The 14,717-nt window shown below is 39.0% G+C and overlaps 1 protein-coding gene across 1 annotated transcript in view; it reads left to right on the top strand.

Moving 5' to 3' along the window:
* Positions 1-14,717, top strand: part of EFL1 (elongation factor like GTPase 1) — a 230,099-nt gene that overhangs the window by 29,764 nt on the left and 185,618 nt on the right. The window contains exons 7-11 of the mRNA XM_007945098.2: positions 4,407-4,530; positions 6,594-6,670; positions 7,439-7,575; positions 8,523-8,645; positions 11,046-11,145. Coding sequence (XP_007943289.1) covers positions 4,407-4,530; positions 6,594-6,670; positions 7,439-7,575; positions 8,523-8,645; positions 11,046-11,145 — 561 coding nt within the window. The remainder of the gene's footprint in view (positions 1-4,406; positions 4,531-6,593; positions 6,671-7,438; positions 7,576-8,522; positions 8,646-11,045; positions 11,146-14,717) is intronic.

Here is a 14,717-nt window from a genome sequence, read left to right as displayed (position 1 = left end):
ACCAACTGCTCCATGGGAGGAAGGTGAGGCAATGTGCTTCTATAAAGATTTACAGCTTTGAAAACCCAGTGGGGTCACTATGAGTCACAATTGACTCAATGGCAGTGGGTGGGTATACTAGTCTACATCTCACAACTTGAGGGAAGTTTATTAGAGAAATAGGGAGATGCTTGAGTGAATAGAATAAGTGTAATATCTGTATCCCTCATACCTTTTGGCACTTGTAGAAACTATCAGTCAATAAATGAATATTCTCCTGTGTTAGGCAAGGTCATATTTGAGATCTGCTAGTATCTTTTCTCTATAAATCGATAGGTGGGTTTATGGAAAAATGGGTAGCGGGAATGCACTGGAGTCAGTGTTCTTCCAGTTTTCCTTTGAACTATCAGTGAATGGGAAAGTGGCAGCTGCATGTGTCACCAAAAGTGGAAAATGGGCACATTTCAGAATCTGGAAGATGGTTCTGTAAACTCTTCTTGAAGTGTGACAGAATTAAGAAAAGTAACTAAGTGACTGAACTAGGTCCACTGCCTAAATCAGTTCTGTTGGTAGATGTTAATCCAGGGGACTCTGCTGTAAGACAGGAGTACATTGACTTGGGTGAGTGGCAGCAAGAATCAAATAAAGTTCCTCTTTTACGTAAAGAGAACTGAGGCTCCAACCTTCATGCAAAGGAACAAAAAGGAAGAGACCATGAAAAGCCCTTCATAATAGTTTTATTTGTCTTTGTGCGCCAGTTTCTTAGAATCCTTTGATTAACATTAATCCATTGGGTAGCTTGGAGGGCAAAAGGGTACGTGGCCCAGTAATTTCATGCTTGGCTGACTTGTCATTGAGGGGGACAGGCAAAAGATAGATAGGTCAGTAAAGTCTTGGAAAATATGCTCTGGAGGTCTTTTCTGAGGATCTGGCTTGAGTTATGTTTCAGATTAAGAGGAAATAAAAGAGAATTCAATAATGGAGAGCTTGTGCTCAAAACTGTCAGTGAAATTATAACCCACCAAGGACAGGTAAGGAGCCCTCGTGGTACAGTGGTTAAAGCATTTGGCTACTGACCCAAAGGTCAGTGGCCTAGCCACCAGCCACTCCATGGAAGAAAGATGAGGCAGTCTGCTTCTGTAAAGATTTACAGCCTTGTAAACCCTATAATAGGGCAGTTCTACTCTTTCTTATGTGGTCTCTATGAGTCAGAATCAACTCGATGGCAGTGGGTTTAGTTTGATTTTTGAAATGACAGATAAATAAATAAAAACATTAAGCAACAATGTGGAAACACTGATGTCCGTAAGAAAATGGTAGCGTAGTGCCTAAAGCGCTTGACTGCTAACCAGAAGGCTGGCGGTTCAAACCCATCAGCCACTCCTCAGAAGGAAGGTTGGGCAATCTACTTTCGTAGTGATACTGCCTCGGAAACCCAAGGAGGGGTCGCTATGAGTCGGGGCCAACTCGACAGCACATAACAACAACAACAACATAAGATAAAAAAGAATAAACACTAAAAAACAAGGCTGAAAATATGTGTGTGTATGTATGTGTATGCATATATAAATAAATGGTGGGCTAGAAAATGGTTTGAGGATAGGCTAAGCAGATGGGATCAATTTTTTACAATTTGTGATTTTGATAAAAGTTTTAGAGTGTTTATGAAAATCTGTAAGTTTAGATTTAAAATTAGAATTAAAAATTTTAAAATTAAAACTAGGATATTTATCTGACACATTGTAAGAGAGAAAAAAAAATATAACAAAGTCTAGATAAAACCGAACCAAATCAAACTCACTGCCATTGAGTCGATTCTGACTCACAGCAACCTCCATTGGGTTTCTGATCAGTAAATCTTTATGGAAGTAGAATGCCCCATCTTCCTTCTTCGGAGTGGCTGGTGGGTTTGAACCGCCAGCCTTCTGGTTAGCAGTCAGATATGTTAGGCACTGTGCCATGAGAATCAAATCAGTTTTCAAAATCCTGGAAACAACATATTCTAGAAATCTAACCAATCAAAACTGTGTAACAATAAATATATGAAATCCTCTGTTAAGAAGGTAAAGGACTTTAAAAGAAGAAAATTCCATTTAAAAAAATCTTTCTTTCAGATATTTACATAAAAGAGATGAACATGAAACATACTAGAGAGAGGCTAAACACCAAAACTTGGGCTCAGATAAGGCGATCAGTTGTGAACAGAAAAGAAGTAGGTTTGGCAATATTAATGATAAAGTAGAATTTATGGGGAGTGCATTACAGTGTAAGGATCATTTTATGTTGATGGTTGATAGACTTCAGTAGCGAAGAGTGTATCAGTCATCATAGCAACAAAGTGCATGAGACAAAAATAGAAGTATAAGTAGAAATCAACAGGTGGTCAGGCACATACTTTGTGGGAGATTTTGACATATCACTGTCAGACTGTTAACAGGTCAAGAAGACAGACACATAGACATGAGTAGCCTAATTAAAGTCAGAATTTATTTTCTTAGAATTTGTTTTTCTTTGAAGGATGTGCAAAAATTGGTCTAATAGGCACACTAAAAAAAAAGAAATTGAAAGTTTGATGTGCTAGTTAGTGATCATCTCTAGTTTTAACCATCTACTCATGTTGCCAACGTGGAGCTCAATGTTTGGCTTTATTCGTCTCAAGGGGCATCACTCCCAAAGAAAAGGGCTCCCTGGTAAAGTTAGCTTGGAGAATGTGGTTGGAACCCTTGGCCACAATGTTTGCCTCCTATTGTTTCTCTTCAAATACGTAAACCCTAGGACCTGGCTAGGAGTCCTGGATTGGATCTGCAAATTAGGTGTCAAGGCTACTTTCCCAGCTTTGTGTGGAGAATTTTAGTGTGCCTGGCAAAATTGAGCGTTGGCAAAATGGAAGGCCACAGAGAGGTAATAGTCTCCTGACTTGGATGTGGAAAGAAGGCTCTTTGCCCTCTATCAGTGTGCTTAACCACAGGAAGCCAGGGAGGAGGCCTGGGTCTTCTTACTGGTCTAGAGCAGACAGCAACACAGCCTGTTTCCTTTATGAGGCTAAGGAACTCTACCCCATGGATGCCAGCCATATGCTTTCTCACTTGCGGGAGAGAGACCAGGAGTGTGCCTCACAGCATTTCTGTGTTGGAAAAACTTCCAGAAGTCTCCAGGTCTGTGGAGTGGAGTGAGATATTGTGGAGAGAAAAAGGATTTCCTTCATAAAACAGATTACAACCTAATAATACCCATTTAATAGAGCTAATCTGAAATTTTGGAAAATTTGACCAAACCGAAAAAATCTCTACTAAATAACTTGGTTCAAATAGAAAATCAAGATTACAGTAGCAAATTACTTACAAAGTAATGGATCCTTGAGGCCAGCTGCAGGATGTTAGCAGCCTGTCCCTGTATAATTTGGATTTTTATTCCTAATTGGGTATTTTTTGTTCGCTTGGCTTTTAGTGTGAGAAGGCCCTGGACATTTATCTTCTGAAGAATCTGCCTTTGCTCCTGAGCTACTGCATGATGCTCTTCACATTTCTGATTCTCACTATAATTATTCACCTCTACTCCTTCAGCTCTGGTAGCATAGTGCGTAAGGCACTTGACTGTTAACCAGAAGGCTGGCGGTTCAAACCCACCAGCCACTCCTCGGAAGGAAGGTTGGGCAATCCTACTTCCGTAGTGATACTGCCTCGGAAACCCAAGGAGTGGTCGCTATGAGTCGGGGCCAACTCGAAGGCATATAACAACAACAACAACTTCAGCTTTTCATTGCTCCTGTCAGGCTTCCAGTATCTTAGGTGAAGATTGGATTTAATTCAGTTGTGGTTGACGCCCTGGAGAAGCTATTTACCTCACCCTTATTTGTCAAGTGATTGCTTTGCTGTGGCTGGGGTTTGCACTAGAGCAACCTTGGTACTAATTGGCTTCTCTACAGGCTGATGAGTGTTATGTAAATGTGGGTATGTTTCCCATTTAACCCAGGATGATGATAAACTTTGTGGCAAGTTCTGGCTCTAGAGTTCTATGTGATCAACAGATATTTGTAGCAGTGATGGGCTAAAAACGGTTTTATTGTTGGCATAATTATGATAGGCATTTCCTTGGTTTTTGTTTCTCCTTGTTTTACACATGCAAAAGTAAGAAAGGGAGCTGTAACATGCATTCTATTTTTATTACAGAGAGAGTACTGGACAAGAACATGGGCTTTGGAGCCAGACTGCTTGGGGTTGAATCCCTACCTCATTTGTTAGCTGTGTCTTAGCTCTGTGCTTCATTTTCCTTTTCTGTAAAATGGGGCAACTACCTTGTAGGGCAATTGAAATAATCATGCTTAGTTATACATGTAGAGTACCTGGCACAGAAAAGCTCAAGTTTTAACTGTTTGTCATAGCATTATATGTTGTTATTAATAATATCAACACTTGGTTTTCTTTCAGAATTGAGCACTTTGCTGAAATCTACAGTCAAAAAATTGGCATCAAAAAACAAGTTCTTTTGAAAACCTTGTGGGGAGATTATTATATAAATATGAAAGCTAAGAAGATTATGAAAGTTGATCAGGTAATGTGGCACATGTCCCTTTTGACTGTTAGTCACATTCTTGTCCTATGAAAACCTGCTCTGTAACACCTTTCATAGATAAAATTCAGCTTCAGCTTATGTAGATTAGTTCATGAGGGTTCTTTTTTTTTTTTTTTTTTTACTGTATCTATTTGGTTAAGACTCACAAGTCTTACATTCAAGTATTGCCTAAATAGATTTCTTAGCCCTTTTACATAAAAGGAGCAAAGGATGGTGCTTTCTGAGGATCACTTTTTGCATATTTGCAGCTTTTATTTTTTTAAAGGGCAACAATTTAAGATCCTCAACACATGAAGGCACATAGATTGCACTGTACATTTGTATGTTCCTTTCACCATAAAGAGACATCTCTTCTAGACATCACTGCCCCTCAGCATAGGCTTTATCTCACTGCCTGCCAGTGACCATGCAGTGTTGGTTGGAGAAGCAGGTGAGTCCAGGAACCCATCCCTCTGCAGGCAGAGAATCTCATATCCTTAAAGGACACTTTTCTTTGAACTTTTTTTTAAACGAATACAAAATTCATGATTTTATTAATTTATTTTCATTGAAGAACATATTCTTTTTCAAACAGTATGCACAGTATAAAGCACCAGGAAAGAGAAAATCAGAAGCCAACTCTACTAATGTTATGGTTTTCATTTTTTCCATTCTTCTTGGATAGGTACATACATCCCCCAGTTAAGATTATACTGTTTATATAATGTTGTAGCCTGCCTTTTTGCTTAATGTCATTTTGTGAACATCTTCCCTTGCCCTTAAATACTTTTTATAAACAGCATATTTAAAAAGGAGCCAGTATAGTAAAATGGGTAAGACCACAGCTTGAGAGTATGACTCTATGTCTGAATCTCGGCTTGACCATTTATTAGCTCTGTGACCTTTGTCACAGTTTTCTCATCTGTAAAATGGAGAAACTAGTATTTACCTTACAGGGTAGTTATGATGATGATCTATGTAAAGTCTTTAGAACAGTTCCTGATACATCATAATATTCCCTATTATCTTCTTTTGTGAGTGTGTCATCATTCTTTTAAGATTGGACGGAGTTGTTACTCCCTTCCCTGTAATGTACTGATATTGTAAGCAAAGCCATGATAACCATCTTTGTGCATAAATTTTTGTCTGTCTTGATGATGACTTTTTTTTAACTAGACTTCAGAGATAATAACTTTTAATTTCTTAGTGCCTATTGCCAGGAGCTCTGGTAGCATAGTGCCTAAGTCACTTGACTGCTAACCAGAGGGCTGGAGTTCAAACCCACTAGCTACTCCTCAGAAGGAAGGTTGGGCAATCCTACTTGTGTAGTGATACTGCCTCGAAAACCCAAGGTGGGGTCGCTATGAGTCGGGGTCGACTTGACGGCACATAACAACAACAACAACAGTGCCTATCGCCAATAGCCTTTCAGAAAGGAGGTTGCAATATATGTGCAAGTATCCATCTTAAGGCACTCTTGCTCTTAACTTATTTTTGTGTAGCATATTAAAAGAAATTGAAAGTCTTACTTTTTTTTTAATTTCAAGAAATTGAACATTTTTTTATGTGTTTAAGGACATTTTGTATTTCCTTTTTCAAAAAAAACAAAACCAAGCTCACTGTCATCAATCAATTCTGACTTGTAGCGACCCCCATGAGGTTTCCGAAGCAGTAAATCTTTATAGAAGTAGATTGTCCCATCTTCCTTCTGTGGAGCAGGTGGTGGGTTTGAACCACCAACCTTCTGGTTAGCAGTCAAATGTTGTATTTCCTCTTACTATATTTTAAAATGAGATCCACAGGAAGGGTCCACGTGTGCATTTGCTCTCATGTTCGTGATATGTCCACCAAATGGTCTTGTCATTTGCAAAGTCCTTGATTCTTAGAGGAAGGTTGTTATTGATTGTTATTGATTGTGGATTGTTGACTGTCTAGAGCATTCTTAGAACTCCTTTTCTCGACTTTACCATTGAATAAATAGTTTCAAGTGAAAATGTGACATTGATAATAAAACATGTCAAGAATGAATATGTATGATACCTATTAAATATTCTTTTGTACAGGCCAAAGGAAAGAAACCTTTATTTGTACAGTTGATCCTGGAAAATATATGGAGTTTGTATGATGCTGTCTTGAAAAAGTAAGGCTGTAATAAAATTGTTTGTCTTTGGGTATTTTGGGATAGTAATTTGCCTCACTTCTCAAGTTTGATGAGTCATATTTCATGAAGCTGAGATAGACTGAGAAAATGAACAGAACCTTTATAGATGAGTTGATTACAGGGTTTGGAAACAAAATTTGAAGGAGTATGTTTAACCCAAGTGAAGGATGACAGAGGAGCGATATAATAGCAATATATTAAAGAGTGCTGAGGTGAAGAGAGGAAAGGATGGAAAGAAACACTGGCCTTTGTTTTCACGAATCCAGTTTAAAAAAGACCAAAAAAAAAAAATAATAATAATAATCGTAGTAGAGGAGGTGCTTGATATCCAGAATCATAGATGGGGAACTGGGAAAAAACTTGCCTGATACAAGTGGAAAAGAAGTTTGCTTTAGTAAGTTTCCTTTTTAAGTTATTTCAGAGAGGAAATAATGACTTTTTAGCATTTATTTGTAAAACTACTTAGCCAGTTGACATAGCTTGTTTAAGGAGATAGTGGAATGGGGCTTCATGAGAAGTTTTAAAGAAAGGTTCATTTGAAAGTTTGTTGGTAGAGGAATTAAGAGTGTAAATTGAGTGTCCTCTACTGTAGTAGGAGCCCCTTTCAATAATTTTTAGCTTTTTATAGGGAAAATAATACTTTAGGAATAAATAAATGAAATAATGTTGAATTCCTTTTCCCCACTGCTCTCTCATAGCTCTTTGTATGTGACTTTTGTTCCTTTTCTGATCTTATGTTTACTGTAGGGACAAAGAAAAAATTGATAAAATCGTGACTTCTTTAGGATTAAAAATTGGAGCCCGGGAGGCACGTCATTCAGATCCTAAAGTTCAGATCAATGCCATTTGCAGTCAGTGGTTACCCATATCCCACGCTGTTCTTGGTATCCTTTATTTTAATGGTTTTTAATGAAATCTTCATTTTGATTAAAAAAAAAAAAATGTTTTTAGAACCAGGAAGTCCTCTGGAAGTAGTAATGCATCCTAATCCGAGTGAGTCCTGTGGTTAATTTCTACCACGAAATTGTATTTAATACTTAAAAAAATATATATATGTATACTAATACTAACCAGTATTCATATTAATACTGATATTTTTAAAAAAGATATTTTTTTTCACTTTAGTAATTATATAAAAATAAACCCTTTGGACTGAGGTCCATATATGAGTAGATAATATAAATATTTGTGTTAGAGCACTGTTTCATTTTAGTAGTATATTTTCTTTAGCTTATTAATATTTTCTGTTACGTTAGCAATCCCAAAAAGACTTGAAGTGAAGTGACTTACCTCGACTAAAGTAATTTTGCAGATAGATTTCAATATTTTTTCTCTTTATTTATCTGTGTGTATGCAACAGTTCCCGCAAGTTGGGATTCATGGTGCAGTGTCCTGGGCGCAGACTGGCAGAGCTGCTCAAGCCCAGAGTCATGATGGACACATACCCCACAGGGACAACGGCTGTGTTAGGGAACCTCTTGTATCATAGCTAATGGTGATGCTAACTGTGTTTTTATAGACTAAAACCATATGAAACATTTTCAGAGCTTCAGGGTCACAGATAGTCCCCTTATTAAGCTCTGTGGTCCTTACTTATTCCATGGGCAGTCACTGTTAGACTGTCTATTTTGAGGATCTTTTCTGGGCTTTTGAGAGCCCACAAACTTCCTGAGATTGTATGCATATTTTGAGGTATGATGCATAAAATTGTATTGTTTTACAACCCAGGCATTTTCTTTATGGATATGCATTGTTACCACAGTATTTAGTGCATACAGTGAAAGCTTGCCTCTATGGAAGGCACTAGCTCATCCTTAACAGTAGACTTCAGCTATGGTGTGTCAGAAACTTCCTAGTCCGCTTGATATTACAGCTGAGAGGGTAGAGAAACTGATGTGCACAGGATCGCAAACGTTTGACTCTCTTCCACCGGAAACCCAGGCATTGAAAGCAGGTGAGGTAAAGATAAACATGTGTTTACAAGTAACATACTGTTGATTGTTCTAGGTCCAGGGTATGCTAGGCAAGGATGTCAAATGCCAGTTTGCTAAATGGTCAGTTTGTCAAGTAGCCACATCTACAATTGATCAATTTCATAAATGACCACTTTGTCAGCTTTGTTTAGGGTTTCAGTTTTGCTACAGCCATTTGCTGCAGCCAGTGAGTTGGGAACCAGTGACCCTGAAACTCTTTCTTCCTGCCTTGATCTCATTTCACAATCATGCTGTATTCTATTCTCATAAACAGCCAGGAATATGTTCCCTCAGCTGCTGCCTTACTGCCATGGCTGTGGCCTTGTGGACTTTGGAAAGTGTTCCAGGGGCTGTGATGCTCTTTAGAAGCCCTGCACACACACGTGCATGCATGCACACACACACACCCCCACCCCTCTGAAAGGGGAAGGTTCCATTCCAGGTTCAAAGGCTCCATGAAATTCATCTGTATGTACTTATTATCTCTAGTTCTTCCCCCATTATATTGAATCCCCACCCCCTGACCACTCCATTGTTATTTTCAAGGTCACCATTGACTCTGACTTTACTGACTCTAAGGACCAGTTCTTAGTCCTTTCTGACTTGGTCTGTTGCTAGCACTTCCTTCTTGAAATACTCTTGTTTGACATCCAGGCTCTTAGGTTCTTTTGCTTTCTCCCTGCCTCACTGGCTGCCTATTCTCAATCTGTTTTGATGATTCCTCTTCATTTCCCTGACTTTAACTTTGGGATGGGTGTCCCCAGGAAGGCTGTCTTTGGACCTCATCTCTTTTCTATCTGCAGTCACTCTCTTGGAACTCTCACCTAGTCTCACAGCTTTAAGGAACAGCTATATACTCGCAATTCCCAAATGGATACCTCCAGCCTGGATTTGCTCCCTGAATTCTAGACTCATATATCCAGCTGCATCCTGTATATCTTAAACACTTGGCTGTTTAAAAAGCATCTGAATCTTAACATACCCCAAATTGGGCTTTTTTATCCACAAAACTGCTCTCCCTGATCATTCTTATTTCAGTAACAAATATGTCCATCCTTTCATTGACTTAGGCCAAAAACAGGGTAGCTATCCTTGACTCTTAGCTTTCCCTCACACCCCACATCCAGTCCATCAGCAAATCCTGTTCTTCCTTTGAAATATATCCAGAATTTAACTACTTCTCAACATTTCTACTTCTCGCTTCCTAGGCCAGGCAACCGTCATCACTCACTGGGATTAATATAATAGTTTTCTAACTGGTCTCTCTGGTCCTGCTCTTTAGTGCTTTCTCAGCACTGCAGCCTGGTGATCCTTTAAAATATAAGTCAGGGCATGTTATACTCTATTCCTCAAAAACTTCCAAAGATTTCCCTGGCAAGACTTCTGATACATGTTTAATTCTTATTTCCTATAGGGTTTTTTTTTTTTTTTTTTTTCTCCCTTCTTCTTTGTTTGATTTTTAATATTGAATTCTTTAATATTGAATTATGTTGCTGTGGGATGATTTTTTTAAATTACTTACCAATGGTTTTATACCTTTAATACATATAGTATATGGCACTAAACCAAAAACCAAACTTAGTAGTAAAGGAAAAAAATGTCAGTATATTGATATGAAATTGTGCTAAAATTTATAGATTTAGGAAGAGTTGACATCTTTATGGGATTGAATCTTAATTTATTTCTAAGGAGTTTTGCTACTATCATGAATAAAAGATTTGTATCCATTTTGTTTTCTAACTTGTTTTTGTGCAAGATTACAAAAGCTTGATTTTTTTTTATGTTATTAGCAGACTACTTTGCTGACTGTTCTTCTTTGGTAACTTCCTGCAGTTCTGTCTCTGCTGGATAAGGGCAGAATTTAATAGGGCACATAGTGGGTGGTAAGGAGCTCTGGTAGCACAGTGCCTAAGGCATCTGACTGCTCTAACTGGAAGGTTGGTGGTTCAAACACACTAGCCTCTCTGCGGAAGCAAGTCTGGACAATCTATTTCTGTAAAGATTTACCACCTCAGAAACCCAACTGGGTTGCTATAAGTTGCAATCAACTCGACAGCAGTGAGTTTGGTTTGGTTTATAGTGGGTGGTTAGCCTAATTTCTTGGCATCAGCTGTGATGTAGGAGTTCCTGAAACCCACTCCATGCTTCCTTTTATTCCCTTCATTTCTGGCAACTCTGCTTGCTGTTACTCCACTATTCCTTCCTAGCATCCTTATACTTTTCTAAATAGAGGTGTTTTTTTTTCATATTTATAAAAGATTATAGACTGCTTTTATATTTAGGTGGTGCCATGTTCTAAAAATCTTAACTGTTTTCTAGAAAAATCTAGCTTTTTAATATCATGGGAAGAAACAGTGACACTTTGCTTCCTGTTTGTTTAGCTTTTATGAAATGTGGAAATGAAGACACTGCTCCAGTTATTATCTTTGTTTCCAAAATGTTTGCAGTTGATGCTAAGGCTTTGCCTCAGAATAAGCCCAGGTAAGGCTAACAGGGAAGTTGGGCTGGGCTGAGGAAGCGGCATAAGTTTGGGGGGTGCCATGGGGATGTAGGTGGGAGGTCACTGATAATACTTTTTCTCCTCAACACAGAATTCTTCTTGAGTAGCCCTGGGGTAACATCATTTGTATAGTACAGTATCCATATGCAGTATCTCTATAGGAGAAAGCTACTGAATTTGGCTCTGGTACTATTGATTTGTACTTATATAAGTTTAAAGAACAGTAATGCTAAATAGTAGGATAGTAATTCTTGTAATAGTAGTGACAACATGTCAAGCAGGTTCTAACTCAAGCCTGCACCGTCCCATCTAATTCTGTCTGATGGAGATTGAGGCATGTGGGCATCTCTGCTGCTTTCTGTGTGTATGTATGAGGATGGTGCTGGGGGCTTGGATTATTAAGTTTCCAGAGTCTTGAGGAATCTTTATTCTGTACCATCTGGCATTCACATATATACCCCTCACTGGTCATTGTTTCATTCTGCTGTACATATGGTTGCTATGAGTCAGAGATGACTTGATGGCACCTAACAACAACAACAACATCCCATCACCATTGCCTCTCCTACCAATTTAGATCCTGATGATTTCTTGTGGAAATTATTGCAGCAACTTCCTTGCTGGTTCCCCTGTCCTTGGTCATCCTATATGGCTTTTTAACCTTCCAGGCAGGCAGCAATCCAACATACTTGGCTTTTTAAAATTCTAGGCTTTTGATTTTGCTGTACTCAGCTGATTATCTTTCAGAATTGCTTACTGAATTCTCACCTAGTAATAAGTTTCTGTTAAGTAACATTCTATTTGAAGTTTCTAGGCATTTCCTGTCCCCCTGAATCCCTGAGTCTATTTGTTGCTTTTGTATCCTTCTTGAGAACCAGCTCCTTCTAGTAATAAGATGCTTTCTTCCAAAAGATGCCAATTTTCTTCTTGCTTTCCTGCTTCCCATCATCTTAGCTACCTGGTAGTATGGGTATGTATGGTGTCAACTCCAGACAGCCTCTTTTGACTCTTTCTGACACTCTACCAGTCAGCCCCTTGGGCAGCCTCACACAGTTCAGAGCACAAACATTGTGCTTAGAATTCTTAGGCTGGATGGTTTAGCGTTCTTGCCCCTTTACTTTTTCCCTCCAACTTCACCTTCTGAGCCTACGTTTGACTCCAGTCAACATTCTCACTTCTGGTCTCCTTCATCTCTAGTATTAATAACTATTACCCCTTCAGGAAGTGTTGTTAGTTCAGATGTAGCCTAAGTAACTCCCTACTCACAGCTGTTCCCTGACTAGTAGAGCCCTATTTTCTTGCAAACAAATTCTTCCTTGTTTTCAACAAATAATGGATACACAGAGTACTTCATATAAATCCATGTTGATTTCTCTTCAGTCTGTTTTTTCCCCCTCCCTGCTCCCACCACCACTCCCAGTGTTTATAATACTACCTGGCACAGTGGTAGGTTTTAACTGGATAGGTAGATAAATATTAGGTGGACAGCAAGCCTCTGTGCCTTTGATGTTAATGAATAAAATATGAATTTATTCCACATGAACTTACGCAGAATGAAGATTTAATATATGAGGTGCACAGATATACTTTTCTTCTAACCAAAGCTACAATGAAATCACATTTACTCAAGAAGATGATTTCATCACTGAATGAGAGACATGAGCCTGGTAATAATTGGGTATAAAGTTTGGAGTCACATCTGAACTTGACTTCTGGCTTTTCCATTTATTATCTTTCTGACTTTGGGCCAAGTTACTTATATTTTCTATGCCTCAGTTTTTTCATCTGAAACAGAGACAGTAATATCTACCTCATTTCATTGTTGTGATAAGTATGTGCTATTATATATATATATATATATATATATATATATATATCAACAGTGTCTGGACATAGTGGTAAGCTATTGGAAGAGACTGGTCCTCTTCAGATGCTAACCAGGTGATATTTTGCCCTCCCCACTCTAATAGTAATAATGTATTCTACATTTATGTTTTAATTTTCACTTTTCAGATACTCTTAAAAGAGTTTTTAGCAAAAATCTAGAAACAAGGGATGTCATCTAAGAACCAATTACAGGAACAGCTGAAGTATTTAGCCTGGGAAGAGGAGGGGGAAGATTAGGGTGTGGACATAGATGATTGAAAGGGAAAGTTAGAGAAGTAGATTTGCTGGATATTGCTCCATAGATCAGGACAATGGCCAGGGCTAGAAATTGCACAGAAGCAATTTCATCCAGTATTTGAAGGCCTTCTAACATTAAGAGCTTTCAGTGAAGAGGAGCTTGTCTCCTCCAGTGGTAGTTAATCCATCCAGTGCCAGCAGGTTTGATTGCCTAGTGACACTCGACCAATCCAGTCCCAAGGACTTATCTCTCATATATTTGAATCTTGTGACACAGCCCTGTTATCTACAGTGGGTGGGTCTGACTAGAAGAAACCAACTCCTAGAACTGAATTCATTCATTCTGAAGGGCAGGTGCTGAGGGAGACAAAACTTGTGTCAGTCCTGCAGAGAAGTCTGGCCTAGCAGACAGGTATCAGAAGAGTGTAGCAGTGGGCAGTCAGGGATTTAGGTAGTCACCTTCTGGGGTAGCCCACGTGAAGTGAAAAGGAAGGGTTTTTAGTGCACTTGGCATCAGAAGCTTCAAGAGTTTGTGACCATTTAGAAAACAGGCAAGCAGTGCACATAACTGTGTACATTGGTTTCCATTGCTTAAGTAGAGAAGAGGTGAAAGTGACATGCCAAGGTGGCAGATGAGGTTATCAGCCAGGTTCCAAGTAAGAAATTGAGGAAAGCAGTAATCATAATGCCAAAGGCAAGGGACAACATGGTACAGAGGCATAGTGTTGGGACCAGAGCAGTAGCCTGGTTGGATGCTCAGTCCCAGAGTACACTCCTGAAGATGCACAGATTCTACCAACTTCAGGGTGGGAATGGTCTTGCACTTGTATTGGGGTTGAGCATGCCGGTGAGATTTCATAAAGACCCACACAAAGGATCCAAGTTCTGGGGATTAATCTGATTGGTTTCTCCTTCCCAAACCCAAACTCGCAGACAGTGCTCATTTTTATTCAGTTTAGCTCCCCTTTAGGTGTTAAAGCTCCAGTGCCTTTTCTGTGGCCTGACTGACATGAGGGTAACTCTTTAGAAAGAACACCGTAGTCATCCCCTTCCCCCCCAACCTCCATCAAACATACATTCACACTCATACACTGCCTTTTCTATAGTGACACTTTTTGGGTCTTAACAATGTGGCTGATAATGTCAGTTTGACCTTTTCGTCCTGCTGAACTGCCGGTTCTCAGTCTGACCTTGAACTCTTATTGCTATATATTCTAGGTCTCTATGAAGAGACATTTTTGTACTTGAGGGGAATACCTTAATTCCTTATTGAGGGCTTATGCTTGTTTCTCAGCAGGGGTATTATTCAGAGCCCTGGTATCTTTTACTTGATCTTTCTCTTTCCCCAGTTCTGTTCCTCATCCAGAAGGAATGTGGGTATGTAAGAAAGGTTTCATGCTGTTGTGCATTGCTCCACTTGGAGACATAG

The sequence above is a fragment of the Orycteropus afer genome, unplaced genomic scaffold, assembly GCF_000298275.1.
Source record: "Orycteropus afer afer isolate SDZICR_OR568_19922 unplaced genomic scaffold, OryAfe1.0 scaffold00132, whole genome shotgun sequence".
Lineage (NCBI taxonomy): Eukaryota > Metazoa > Chordata > Mammalia > Tubulidentata > Orycteropodidae > Orycteropus > Orycteropus afer.
This window is presented reverse-complemented; position numbering and strand designations above follow the sequence as displayed.